The sequence below is a fragment of the Mauremys mutica genome, chromosome 18, assembly GCF_020497125.1.
Source record: "Mauremys mutica isolate MM-2020 ecotype Southern chromosome 18, ASM2049712v1, whole genome shotgun sequence".
NCBI lineage: Eukaryota > Metazoa > Chordata > Testudines > Geoemydidae > Mauremys > Mauremys mutica.
In genome coordinates, this window is record NC_059089.1 from 20,052,447 (window position 1) to 20,065,216 (window position 12,770).

General features: G+C 59.1%; 1 protein-coding gene across 7 annotated transcripts in view; it reads right to left on the minus strand.

Annotated features, from left to right (window-relative positions):
• The window catches only part of RALGDS (ral guanine nucleotide dissociation stimulator), a 103,324-nt gene that overhangs the window by 3,498 nt on the left and 87,056 nt on the right, over window positions 1-12,770 (minus strand). For 4 of the 7 annotated variants that reach the window (XM_044992213.1, XM_044992211.1, XM_044992214.1 and 1 more), the window contains 15 exons: window positions 11,370-11,563; window positions 9,555-9,629; window positions 8,804-8,997; window positions 8,147-8,268; window positions 7,771-7,986; window positions 6,933-7,036; window positions 6,372-6,456; window positions 3,910-3,987; window positions 3,731-3,817; window positions 3,405-3,437; window positions 2,973-3,094; window positions 2,386-2,481; window positions 1,347-1,599; window positions 834-1,079; window positions 460-574 (listed from right to left, as the gene is read on the minus strand). In XM_044992213.1, the coding sequence (XP_044848148.1) occupies window positions 460-574; window positions 834-1,079; window positions 1,347-1,599; window positions 2,386-2,481; window positions 2,973-3,094; window positions 3,405-3,437; window positions 3,731-3,817; window positions 3,910-3,987; window positions 6,372-6,456; window positions 6,933-7,036; window positions 7,771-7,986; window positions 8,147-8,268; window positions 8,804-8,997; window positions 9,555-9,629; window positions 11,370-11,563 (2,020 nt within the window). The remainder of the gene's footprint in view (window positions 1-459; window positions 575-833; window positions 1,080-1,346; window positions 1,600-2,385; window positions 2,482-2,972; window positions 3,095-3,404; window positions 3,438-3,730; window positions 3,818-3,909; window positions 3,988-6,371; window positions 6,457-6,932; window positions 7,037-7,770; window positions 7,987-8,146; window positions 8,269-8,803; window positions 8,998-9,554; window positions 9,630-11,369; window positions 11,564-12,770) is intronic. The other 3 variants (XM_044992215.1, XM_044992209.1, XM_044992212.1) reach the window with 2 other exon arrangements.

Genomic DNA, 12,770 nt, shown 5'->3' on the forward strand with positions numbered 1-12,770 from the left:
ACACTGGGCAGAGGGACACCAGAAGGCCCTAGGAAGGGGACCACGTCAGAGAAAACGTGCGTCAGACCCAAACCGTGAGAGTTCAGAACCGGTCCATTAGCTGCCCCACCCCAACTCTGCAGGGTCGGGTCCCAGCTGGCCCAGGGAAGCAGCGAACACCGGGACGGCTCGTTCCTCTCGGCGGCTTCTCCAGCGGGGTGGTGCACAGCCAAGGGCTCAGGCCAAGCATCCCAGCTGCAGAAGGACTCTCCCCACCACTGGGTAGTCTCCCTTGGCCAGCAGAGGTGTCTGAACTGTCCAAGGGCCCCTGCTCCCACAGGGAGCTGTGGGGGGCACGTTCCATCTCATGGTGGGGGCAGAAGGTTGGGATGACAGCCCCATACCCAAGGGGAGAGGAAGCGAGTGACACTGAGGGACAGTGAATGCCAGAGGCAGGGCCCCAGCAGAACCCCGAGGTACCTCTTTCCTCTGAGATGATCTGAACGAGCTCGTAGTCTTCCGGCCGGTCCCCGTCCAGGTTGTGTTTGGCCATAGCCTTGCGAATCACCACAGGGGTCTTATCCTGGCTTGTCACCTGCAAGGGGAGAGTGCTCATCAATCCCGGGGTCAGGGACAAGGACCCAGAAGAGGCCTAAGACAGATCCCATGCCCCCCTGCTTGTTAGTGCAGCAGCAGCAATCCCCTCCGTCCTTCCCGCTGCAAGCTCTGCCAGGAGGATCAGACACCCCCCACAGGAGGCTCTGAGATGGGGCACGCTGCAGGCTCTCCCCAGGACACGCTAGCCCGGACTAGCCCCCTGCCCCCAGGATGCGCTGCTGGTCCCCAGTGCTCACCAGGATGCTTTTGTACATGTTGCCGTTGTCCACAGCCAGGCTGACCCGGATGATGCAGCAGTCGTCGATCTGCTGGTTGTAGAGGGGGAGGGAGAGGGAGGAGTAGCTGGAGATACCCGAGACGGAGCGCTTGTGGGTGCGCGAGGCCGTCACCGGGGTGGAGGAGACCGAGGAGGAGGAGGCACTGCTGGAGCCAGAGCCGATCCCCGACGTGTCCAGGGAAGAGAGCGAGGTGCATTCCCAGAACTGGGGGAAAGGAGGGACAAGCGCCGGGTTCAGCACCTCGATCCAGAGAGGAAAGGGGTGTCGATCCAGGGCCAGGAGAGCTGGGGAAGTTACTGCCACAGCGGTGGGGGCAGGGAATTCCCAATGACAACCCCCACTCGTGCCCTGGACAGGAGGGACGGAAGGAGAGGGGCTCGACCTCCCATCTGCTCCAGGTTAGAACCACCCTTTAGGAGACACCCCCCCCCCCCAGCTGTCAGGGCAGAGGCGGGGCTGCAATGGGCGCACCTGGCTCCTGATCGCCTGGGCGTGAGGAGAGCCCAGCGAGCTGCCCCGTACCTTCTTCTCCTGGCAGTCGGGGGACTCGGGGATGAAGCTGATGTTGATCTCCTCCACGTCAGAGCTGCTGGAGCCAGCGGAGGTGACGCTGACCGAGTCGGCCGTGTCCCCGCTGCACAGGTACTGCCCGCACTTGAGCTGGTCGAAGGATTTGGAATGGGAGCTGCCGCTGGCGCAGGGCTCAGCGCTCGGCACCTGCCGGCTGCAGGAGAGGGGCGGAGACAGATATGGTCAGGAGGGAACCGTGCAGCTGGGGCACCTGCAGCCTCTGCGCCCCACCCCTGGGACACCTGCCCCACAGCACCCACCCCCCAGGCCCAGCTCCCTCTGCTCTATAAAAAGCGCAACGATCCCGGGGTCCTGCCTGCACTCGAGCTCGACCAGCTCCCTTCTGTAACCATGAGCCCTCCCCCAGCTCGGTTAATGCCGCTCGCTCTTCACCCCACAGCCCCACTGCTATTCTCACCCTGCCCCCACAACCAAGATGCACCCCCAGCTGAAGTGCAGCAAACCCCGGCTACCCCAGTCCTGGGGCCCAACATCTGGGCTCATTGCGACCAGGCACCCGCCTAGCATCCGCCCCCCCAGCTCAGCCATCGCCCCTTGCTCCTGGCCCACGGCACCCTTTGCTAGCGTCAGTGCTGCGCCGCCTTTGCGCCAGAGCCGTGCCTGGTTCCTCAGCCAGTTTTCATGAAGTCACGGCCTCTCCCCCAGCCAACGTACAATCCGGCGCGCGGCCTTTGCCGAGGCATCGCTTGGGACGAGGCTGGGCCACCTGACTCATTCCCCTTGGAGCCGATCCTGCTGCCCCGAGCTGGGAGGCTGGGGCCCTTCTCAGGCTTGCTGCTGTGGCTGGTTTCACCCGCAGCCCTTGGATCAAGGGCAGGGGGCTGGAGGGAGACATGCCAGCCAGCAGCTACCCAAATACCACCCCCGCCCGCCACGGCCTGGCCTGGCCGCTAGCTCTGGGCGGCCCAGGGAGACTCACTCGCTCCATCGCTTGATGATGCCGGTGTTTTTCTTTGCCTTCAGCGTGTTGCTGGCCGACTCGGACAGGGGCTCGATCTCACAGGAGAGGCTATAGCTAGGAGAGGGGGAGAGAGCAGAGATTCAGCCAGGTGAGGCTGGGGTCCCCCTCCAGAGCCAGCTATTGAACAGTGCAGGGGAGGGAACGGATTGGAGCAGGTTCCTGACAGCGTCAGGAGTTGGGGTGCAAGGTGGGGTCGTGGTCTAAGGCCTGGGGGTTCAGCCCACCAACCGAGGAGTGGGGAGGCTCCAGGTGCTTAGATTGCCCCTGTTCTGGGGAGTCAGTCTGCAGGGTCACCAGCCCTGCACCCTTTCCCAGGGCTGCTCAGGACAGAGCAACAGGCCTAAGGTCTCAGCAGCAGATTTTCAGCAGCCTGGATTTGAAGGAGACAAAGGGTCCCTCTCTGGGTCCTGGCAGCAGAGCGGCACAGAGGGACGGTGAGCAGCAGCAGAACAGCCCATGCTCTGGAGGTCCATCCAGAGGAGGAAGGTGCTGGGTCCCTGCAGAGGGACTGGCAGCTAAAGCCCCCGGCTCCGGGCCCAGCTCACCTCTCAGCCTCGCTCAGCCGCTCCACGCCGTGGAACCACTCCACAAAGGCGTCCTCCTGCGTGAAGCTGTAGTTGTTGCAGGCCGACTGGAGCAGCTTGATCTGGGCGATGACCTCAAACTCCTGCCGGGACCCCAGGCAAAGACAGAATGAGGCCCACTCCTACTGGCTGACCAGACCCCCACACGCCCGCCCCACGAGGTAGGGGTGTCTGTCTTAGACGGGCACCCCACATGGAATCAGAGCCCTGGGGAACCCCCTCAAGCAGCTACTGAAGCCTCAGCACTACAGACTGCAGAACAAAGGAGCCAAGCCATCCCCAACTGGGCTGCGGCATCCGCAGGACCCCAGCTGCCAGGATACACAAGTCGCCCCTTCCTCCAACCCAGGTGTGCTCATGCTGAAAGCTCGGCTGTACGTGAACAGGTCTCACCTTCCTTCTCTTCTCGAAGTTGATCAGTCCCCCCTGAAAGACAGAAGTCAAAGGTTACAGCGAACCTGCGAGGGACGGTCCCCGCAGCCGCCAATAACCCCTCCCCCGGGAACCAATCCCACCAAGCAAGACAGGCAAGGCCTTGCATCACGCCAGGGGGCTGAACTCGCGCTGCCATGTACCCATGCGGCCGTCCGGGGAGTCTCACCATGCAGGGATCCAGCCCTTTGTTTTCAGCCACAGCCTCCCTCGGCCAGTTCCTGAGAGCTCCAGGGCTCCGTGAGGGAAGCCAGGCAGAGAAGGGGCGGGACGGGGGTGATACTTACATCCAGGAAGTCTTTCATGGCGGTATCCAGCATCACTAGGTCTGTGAGGAAGGTGCCCAGGTAGGGAATGGTGCCCTGCATCACGCCCTGGAAAAGGAGAGAGCAGGGGTGAGCCCCGCACTAGCGACAGCTGCAGAGCTCTGAGCGAGCTACCAGCAACGGGCAGCCATGCCACTTACCATCTCCCGCTGCTGCTGCTGCCGTTTCTGGGCCCTCTTTGGGTTGATCTCCAGGGTGGCGAATTTGGACGTCCCCTCCTGGATTGGTGGGAAGACAACAACGTAAGTTGGCTTATTGATCTAACGTCCCTACTAGAGGCTATCCTTGATCGCTGAGATCAGGCCTCCTGGGGAGAGAATTCAGACCGTGCTTTGCAAACCCAGGATCAGTCCCGTTCCCTGCCCCACAGCTCAGACGGTCAGACAGAAATTCAGGTAGGGCAGGGAACACAGGAGCCCCACCCACCTGCTGAGGGGCAAAGGGCTTGTCTACGTGGGAGACACTTCTGGTGTAGAATTCTAGCAACACAGTTCAGCTGCTACAGTTCTGCTGGCACAACTCCCCATGCAGACATGCTTTTTTTGGCTTATTTTAAACAAGCAGTGCTGCCTACTGCACAGAGCACTGGACTGGGACGCAAGAGACCTGGTTTTCTGTTCCCAGCTCTCCCACTGGCCTGCTAGGTGACCTCGGGCACAGCCCCTCTGTGCCTCAGTTTCCCCATCTGTACAAGGGGTAATGACACTGACCTCCTTGGTATAGCACTTTGAGAGCTACAGGTGAAAAGCGCTAGATAAAGGGCCGGGTACTATTATTAAACAGCTTCCAGAGCAACATTCCCTCAAGTGAAACCAGGTCCTTTTCTACCGGAACAGGAGTGTCCACAAGGGGAGTTAAACTGGTAAATTCACACCCTACCTTATACCAGTATAGCATCCCATGTGGACAAGTCCTCTGTCTCGGGGGTGGGAGATCAAAGCTGAGCATTCACACTATAAACAGGAGGAGACTCGTATCGGGTGGGATATGCTGCCCCCCCGCCCACAAACACAAATAGCTCAAAGGGATGTTTTGTTCCCTTCTGGATGTTATGATCTCAGCCCCAGCGATGGGCTGGAATGTCCGAGTGAACGCCCTGCCGGGGAGATGGACGTTTCTAGAGCAGCGTTTTACAAGCTTTGAGCCCGAGAAGTGCTGAGCAGTGGGACTCTGGACAGGTCCTTTGTATGGGCAGGGCTGCTAAAATGCAGCCACCCCTGGGGCAGAGCAGCCACCTGGTGCCCAGCATCCTATACACACACCCCTCTGATGTTGGGATTTGAACCTGTGGCCTCAGGCAGCCAGGCAATTCCAGTGCAGAACCATTAGGCCCAGCCCAACGTGGAGCCAGAATGAAAGCACTGGGCAAGACAGTAACAAGCAGGCACTCATACTCTTCTCACACCCATTTCACACTAGTGTAATGCTGCTGCCATCAGCTGGGTTACTCTTGTGCCATGGCGGTGAGAACGAGAGCACAATCAGGCCCACTAGGGAGATTTTCAGATGCAGCGTTGGTTTGGCCACCAAGCCGGCTGCTTCCTTTCGAGGCAGCTAACAGGCGTGGGCGGCTGCAGCAGTGCTGGCTGCACGCACTAGACCAGCCAGCTCGTGTGCATGCGTAAGGAGTCAGTCCAGGGTTCATCTCTCAGCCTGCATCTGGCATGGGCTCCCACAGCCAGAGCGCCTTTACCGCTGTTCCAGGGAGATAAGGGGAGGGAATCCCTCTGCAGACACTCCTCTCTCATAGACAAGCCTCTCCCCTACTTATCTGCTGCCCTCACTGGGGATTTCCTTGCTGCCAGAGCTGGGCGCAGCCCAAGCCCCTGAACAGAGCCACCCTCAGCAGTCCAGGCTGTCAGCACCAGCCATTCACAATATCCCGCTCGCTCTGCCCCTTTCAGACTTAAAGGGAAACTGTCTCACTGGAAGTCCTGGGCCAGACCCTCGGCTGATGTAGTTCCACTGATTGACGCAGACAGAGGATCTGGCCCATGAAAAAAAGTGTGTGTGTGTGTGTGTGTGTGTCACTGCTTGACAGATACAGCTGGGGAGGAGTCTACAAACCATATGCCCCTTTCCCCACCTCCATCTTGGGCAGCTGAAATGGCCCAGTCAGTTTCAAGTCTCTCACTTCCTGACGCTCAAGTCTTGGCAAAAGGCTGCCACATCTGAGATGCAACTATTTCAGGGGGAATCCTCATTTGGGTTTTAAAAAAAAGTCACCCACACTCCCAGGTACATTCCTATCGGGTGTAGAGGGTGTGAAGAGTTTGTCTGTGTGTGCGCACACTTAGTCCGTCTCTGTAAGGGGCATGCTCTAGAGATCATGCAAGACCTCTAGCAAACTCATGGCCTGTGCTGCTATAGACGTCACTGCCCATCCCCATTGCTCCACACATCCTCACTGCAGACCCAGCCAGCAGCACTGCAGAATGCAGGAGGGTTAGTGTGGCGGCAGCCTCAGGGGGATGGGGTGGGGACAGAAGAGAAGGGATGAGCTTGGAGCACTTTTGGCAGCATCAGGGTAAACTCCCATCCCACCCCCCGTTCAGAAATAAGCCCATGTGAGAGAGAGAGAGAGAGACTGAGCTCCCGGTACCTTAATGAGAAGTTCCCGGCTCAGCGAGTGGTTGTTCTCATCCGAGAAGATTTCCGACAGCTCGTGGAAAGTGCGGAAGCTCTCCCTGTTCGGGGGCAAAACAAGGAGGCATCAGCACCGGTGTCCCCATCTCCCCATCCCGTTTGGGGCTCTCTTCCCCTCTTCTTGTGCAAGCCTACGCCCCCTTCTAGAACCATCTTCCTTAAGCCCCATGCAGCTGGGAGAGCATGAGTCCATTTCATTCTCCAAATTTCCACTTCCCCGAAACACCGGCTTGTATCCCGCATCCTTTCTTGGGCAATGCAGAAGATTTCCCCAGCATGCCCTGGGAGAATCCCCATTCTTCCCCTTTGGCGTGTGCATTTATGGACATCATTTGCCTGGGAATCTGTGTGAATGAAACGTTCCCTTTCAGGCTGCGCCATGCCCCTGCACGGTCACCGGGCCCCGGCTACAGCCTGGGACGCGAGAGACGGCGTTACAGCTTGTGGCGTAGATGGGAACCCCCAGACTATGCGAACGCTCCTGCCGTGCCAATGGGACCCAGGGGGCTGCACTCACCGTGACACCTCGTCCCAGGTCTTCTTCAGCCTGTGAACCGCGTTACACTGCAGGGCGGAGAGGATGGCTCGGAGAGAGGAGAAATTCTTCAGGATGCGACACTCCTGAGGGGAGACGGCAGGGTTTACCGGTAGTTCGAAAGGTGGCAGCCAGGCAATGGTTTCTGGCTTCCCCCTTTGGCCATGGAGATGTTTAAAGCCAGATCCTCAGCTGGTGTAAATCAGTGCAGCTCTACTGAAGTCAGTTATGCTGATTTAGCCCAGCTGGGAACCTGGCCCCTTAGCATCTCGAGTCCCCTCTGCACCCTCCCCTCCCTGCAAACCTTCAGGTACGTCTTAGCCCAGGCCTAGGCCCCCCCAAACAGGGGTCTTGCTTCACCCGGTCAGGAACGGGCGACTTCAGCTCTCCAGAGCCGCACTGGCCGAGTTTTCATTTTGCAGAATCGAAGTCCAAGGCAGGGGAATGTCAGAGCTGAGCCCCACTTACCCAAACCCAAGGGTGAGGGGGTTCAGTTTGGTCCCCCTCTGCCATACACCGCCTGAGCCACGGGCTCCTTGGAGGGGAATCTAGTTTTCTAGTGGGGGCAGGGTAGGTGGGATGTGGAGTTCCTGCTAATAGTTACAATTCTTGGCCCCATTCATAAGGCTTTAACAGGCAACATTATCCCCACTGTACAGAGGGGGAAACTGAGGCACGGGAAGTTGAGACTTGCCCAGGGTCGCAGAGCAGGGATTAGAACCCACTCCCAAGCCAGTGCCCTATCCACTGGGCTACACTGCTTCATGCTCCCAGAAAGACCCCACTGGGGAACGGCTGGCATCACAGAGGACAGTCCTACCCGAGCCACTTCAATCCACCGCTCCACCACTTTGGCCCTCTGCTGCGGTTTGAGGGAGCGGTCCCCAAGGCACGTTGCAATGACACAGTTGGTGACGCTGTTGAACTGGGAGACGGTGGCACGGATGGTGGGAGCCAGGTGCTCTTTGCCCTTCTTGTCCCGCTGGGACCAGATGCAGCCCAGGCAGTGGTAAGGCACCACTTTCTTAAACAGCTCCTGGAAGAGAGGGTTGGAGACGGGTCTCCTAGGGAACTCTGAGCAGGGAGCGGGGAAGCAGGAGAGCGAGAGCATCACAGGCCCAGGCAGCGTGTGCCCGGGCAGGGCCCCCAAGCACATGGGCAGAGCACTCGGTGCCAAGGCAGCAGCCAATACTCACAGCATCCATCAGCGTGAACTGCTCGGCCACCATCTCCTGGGAGAAGGCGAGGAAGTCTGGCTTCTCCTCCCCCAGTCCGTTCTCCTCCACTATCCGGAAGGTGCAGCTGGTCTGGTCCACAGCTGAGAAAGACGGGGAATGAGTAAGGGACAACCCTCCATTCCTCAGTTACACACTTCTCCCCGAATACAGAAATCTCACAACACAGCCAGACCCTCCCCCAACTCCCCTTCCTACATCCTGATACACAGCTCGCCCTCCCCTCCCCAGACACGCTCACACCCCTAAGATCACCCATCTCATACAGGCCAGGAGGGTGCACGGAGGTGCCCGCTGCAAGGAAAGCCAGCATCCTTCCCCAGACTGAATCCCCGCGGGGTCATTTACAACCTGAACTCCTTGTGAGCACGAAGGGGTCCGAGGAGCTCGAGAGGGCAGAGCAGAACGGACTCATTTAAGGGTGGACTCATTCAGCTTTGGTCACGTGGCAGGTTTTTCAGCTTGGAGATCCTCCCGGCCGCTAACCCTCCTCCATTCCACCCACACCCCGCGGACGGCCCTCACACACAGTTCTCCTCACAGGAGTCACTGGGGAAGCCCAGGACACACCACACAGAGCACTAGGGGACACGGGCACGAGGAGGAAGCGCCGCTCACCGTCTGGCTCTGCCTCGCTGTGCTCCTGCTGCTGGAACTGGGCCAGCAGGATCCGCGCTCTCCGCTCCAGGTCCGAGCCGGGGATGTTGTGGCGCACATAGGAGATGAGCTGCTTGAGGCAGGTGAAGTCTGGGGGCTTGCGGAAGTCTTCAGAGTACTGGTCCAGCCAGGCGCCCAGGATGGAGGAGATGGTGCTGGGGAGAAGCAGACGGACAGACTGGCTGTTAAAACTGGGCAAAAAGTGATACCTGTGTGCGCGCCAAAGTGTACGTGTCTGACGGCTGAGAGCCCACGTGTCCAACAGCCGAGAGCCAACATCCCCAAATGTCCTAACAGAGCTGCAAAGGCATTTGCAGCTGCTTCACGTCATTAACCTGTGGAACTCAGTGCCACAGGATATTACAGCTCAACAAATTGGACTTGACAGGAGAAGACACGTGGCCTAGCAGTTAGAGCAGGAGATGGGCTCGGGAGACCTGGCTTCTATTCCTGGCTTCTTTCCAAGACCCACCCAGCCAGAGTTCCCAGCCTGTGACTGGATCCAAGTCCTGGCCCATCTCAGCCCAGCGTTCTCCGTGTGTGAATCCTCCTAGACCTAATTCCACAGCACGTGCACACAGCCCAGAGTGGATGGTCCTTTGGCACCTGGAGAGGCGCCATCTGTGAAGAGGGAGCAGAGGGGCCAGGCAGACACATTCCCTCCCTGCCCTGGTGCCGAGTGGAGGGCTCACTACAGCAGAGGTACACTTACTTTTTCAGCTCCAGTCTCTCATCCACAGCGTGTCTGGCGTGGTCCCCATTTACCTGGATGTGCAGTTTGCCATACCTGACATGGGGATAACAATGAGCCAGTCAAACCACACCCTCCTGGGCAGCTGCCTCTCCACAGCGACCCCTGCTGGAGCAGGCAGGTATCCTTCACTCCGGGTCTCTTCCCGGCATATCGCCCACCCCCGGCCAAATGAGCCCTACCCCCTGCATGGAGTTTGGGGGCTTATGAGGCATTTCAGCCAGCGCAGGGTCCTGAAGACACCTAGATCCACACACTCTTGCCAGGGGCCTTTCAGGAGCCTGTTGCCAAGCCAGGACGGGCAGCTAGTACCCACTGTGGACTCTCAGGGCTGCCTTAGGATAGGACTTTGGATTGCAAACTGTGGGGGGCGACAGGACCGGCCCATGTCCCATGCAAACAGGGACAACTACCCTAAGCAACCACGACAGGTCGCCATTTCCCACACATACCCTTACAGGCAGTGAGAAGCTGCATCTGGCAGGCAAGTCACCTGCCTGTTCAAGGAGACCGCTGCCGTTTCAGAGTAGGACAGCGCAGCCCACGTCTCTAGGGCACGAGCCTGGTGCCAGAGAAGGGTTAAGTGGCACTGCAGCCCTGGGTATCCCCCGAAGTACCCGCACTGCCTGAGACAGCCTAGAGGGCTGTCACGTCTGGACAGCATTCCCAGAGGTGGTACTTCTGGGAACGCCATTGGTGGATGTTACAGTCCGTGTTCTCAGCCCTACGGCGATGCTCTTAGAGCATTTCAAGGTACAATCAACCAGGTGCATTATGGAAGATTGAGGGCCACCTTCTCCTAAAGCAGCAGGCACTGGCCACGCTCAGAACAGGGTCCCGGGGGGACGGACCTGGCTTTACCTACGAATGCTGGGACATGGCACCGAGGCAGCTCTGGGCATTTCAGAGACTCGTTGGACTGGACTGGCCCTTTGAGAGGGACAGCACAGGCCCAAAGAGCAGAGTTCACACACTACCTACCCCCTGCTGTAGTCATCCCATGGCCCGTAAGGCCTCCCCCTGCAGTGCAGTGCCTGGACAATCCCGGCAGTACACGTGCTCCCTGGTATGCGCTCCCGCTAACACTGTCCTCATTGTTCCAGCGTCCTGGCAAACGCGCTGCGCTAGGGGCACAATGAAATGCTGCCTACGGAGGGGGAGGGGGCCATACAGCTCCAATTACAGACAACAGCATTAAAAAGGACTCAAGGTTGGGGATGCTAAAGTCTCTGGAGAGGGGAGGAGCAGCTCTCCCAGCCTGGCTTTCCACACACTGCTGGGATGCGCCCTGCTCTTCCAAGCCCGACAGGAGGCGGACCCTGAGCACAGGGGGCTGAGGGAAAGGGCAGAGCTGGTAGATCTGGGCTACACGAAGACCTCCACTCGGGGGACTGGGGAGGGAGGAGACAGGATACATGGACTATTCCATCCCTGAGGCTGCAGCATGGCTGAGAAGTACCCCCCACTCCACCCCACCACAGACCCTGTACTGAGTCTGTGTGAGCGGAGAGGACCCGGCCCAGGCGAAGTTTTGAGGCTGGAATGGGGGCAGCTCCCCACTAAAACCAGGGGGGGCCCCTCAAAGGAGCAGCTGTGATGTGGGATGTGAGCCATGCTCAGAGCCAGGCATGGCACAGAGGAGAGAACTGCATGAATTGCCTGTCTGGAGTGTGTGTGTGTGGGGAGGGGGGGGCATAGGAGGGACCACAGCATGGACAGGGCACAGACTTCCACCCCCCAGGGGCACCACAGGGAGGGAGGGAGGGGCAGCATCACCTGTTGAGCAGCAGGTCTAGCACTTGCTTGGTGGTGGCGAAGGCCCGGTACGTGCACAGGAAGATGGTGACGTAGGTGGAGTCATTGCCCTTGAAGGCTGAGACCAGATACTCCACCAGCTTCTCCAGGGTCCCGGCTTTTATTGTCCGTACCTTACACGTCTCGTAGAGGTTCAAGGCCGACTCGTTCTCGAACTGGAGGTGGGGGATGATTGACAGCGTTAGGCGGAGGACAGAGAGAGGAACACGGGCGCAGAGCTGAGAAAGCCAGGCCCCAAGGGGGACACCCACAATCACCTCCCTATGGTCCCAGGGCCACCTCTCCCTACAGCAGGGGCCCTTCCCCCCAGGACACGTAGTGTGCTAAGCACCGCTTCAGGATGCTATGGGACAGCGTCGCAATGCGGCTCCAATGGTGCAGAGCAGCGCTGGAATGGGCGCAGGACAAACGCGGACGTGGTGCTGGCGCTTGCTACGCCACTGATTCCGTCACCAGCGGGTCACTTCCCTGGTGTGGACAGGGACTCTGAGTCCAGTAAAGCCTGAGTAGCTTCCCCAGGAGCTTCTGCAGCATTCGATCAGGCCAGGGCAATGCTCCTGCGACGGGCCTGCTCCTTTAAGCGTGATCGCAAGCATGAGCGCCACGGACAGGGAGAGCACAAGGGGTGGGGATGGGGAACCAAGTCCCTTTGAAAACCAAAAGGCCCAAGAGCTCCGCCCCCTTTCTAGGGGCCTTGCGTCTCCCCCCAGCCTGGGCGCTTGGAAAGCTCTGTGCTAGGAGATCCTGCTCAGCGCACATTCATTCGCGAGAACTGCACTTCTGTGTAGTGACCCATGGGAGGCGCTGCTCATGGAGGGACAGAATCCGAATTGGACTGGCACATGCATCCAGGCAGGTCTGGCTAAAGACTCACCATGACACTCCTGCCGTGTGGGGATTACCCCAACTTCACAGGGGGAGGGAACTGAGGCACAGAGAGGCCAAGTGACATGCCCAAGGCTACAGAGGGTGCCAGTGCCAGGATTAGAACTGGCTCCCAGCCCTATGCCCAGACTGCCCCTCTACTGAGGGAACAATCTGTCCCAGTGGGGAGGTGCCCAAGCAGATCCAAGTTGGTGTGCCCTGCCCATTCCCACACTCCTGGTATCTGCTCTCCCTGCTCAAGCAGACAAGGGCTGGCAACCCTGGAACTGCAAAGTAGCAAACACTGGCTCCCTATTGGGCAGGGCCTGGACCTGCCTGGCTCAGCTCAGGAAACAGAAAAAGTTGAGAGAAAATAATAGGAGGGAGAAGGGGAAAATGAGGATCTCCAGCAGGCGCCTCTTCTTTCCACAGCCTTCAGGGCTCCCACATTGACTCTCTGCATGAGACACACCCACCCGCAGGCAGAGGGGAAAACCA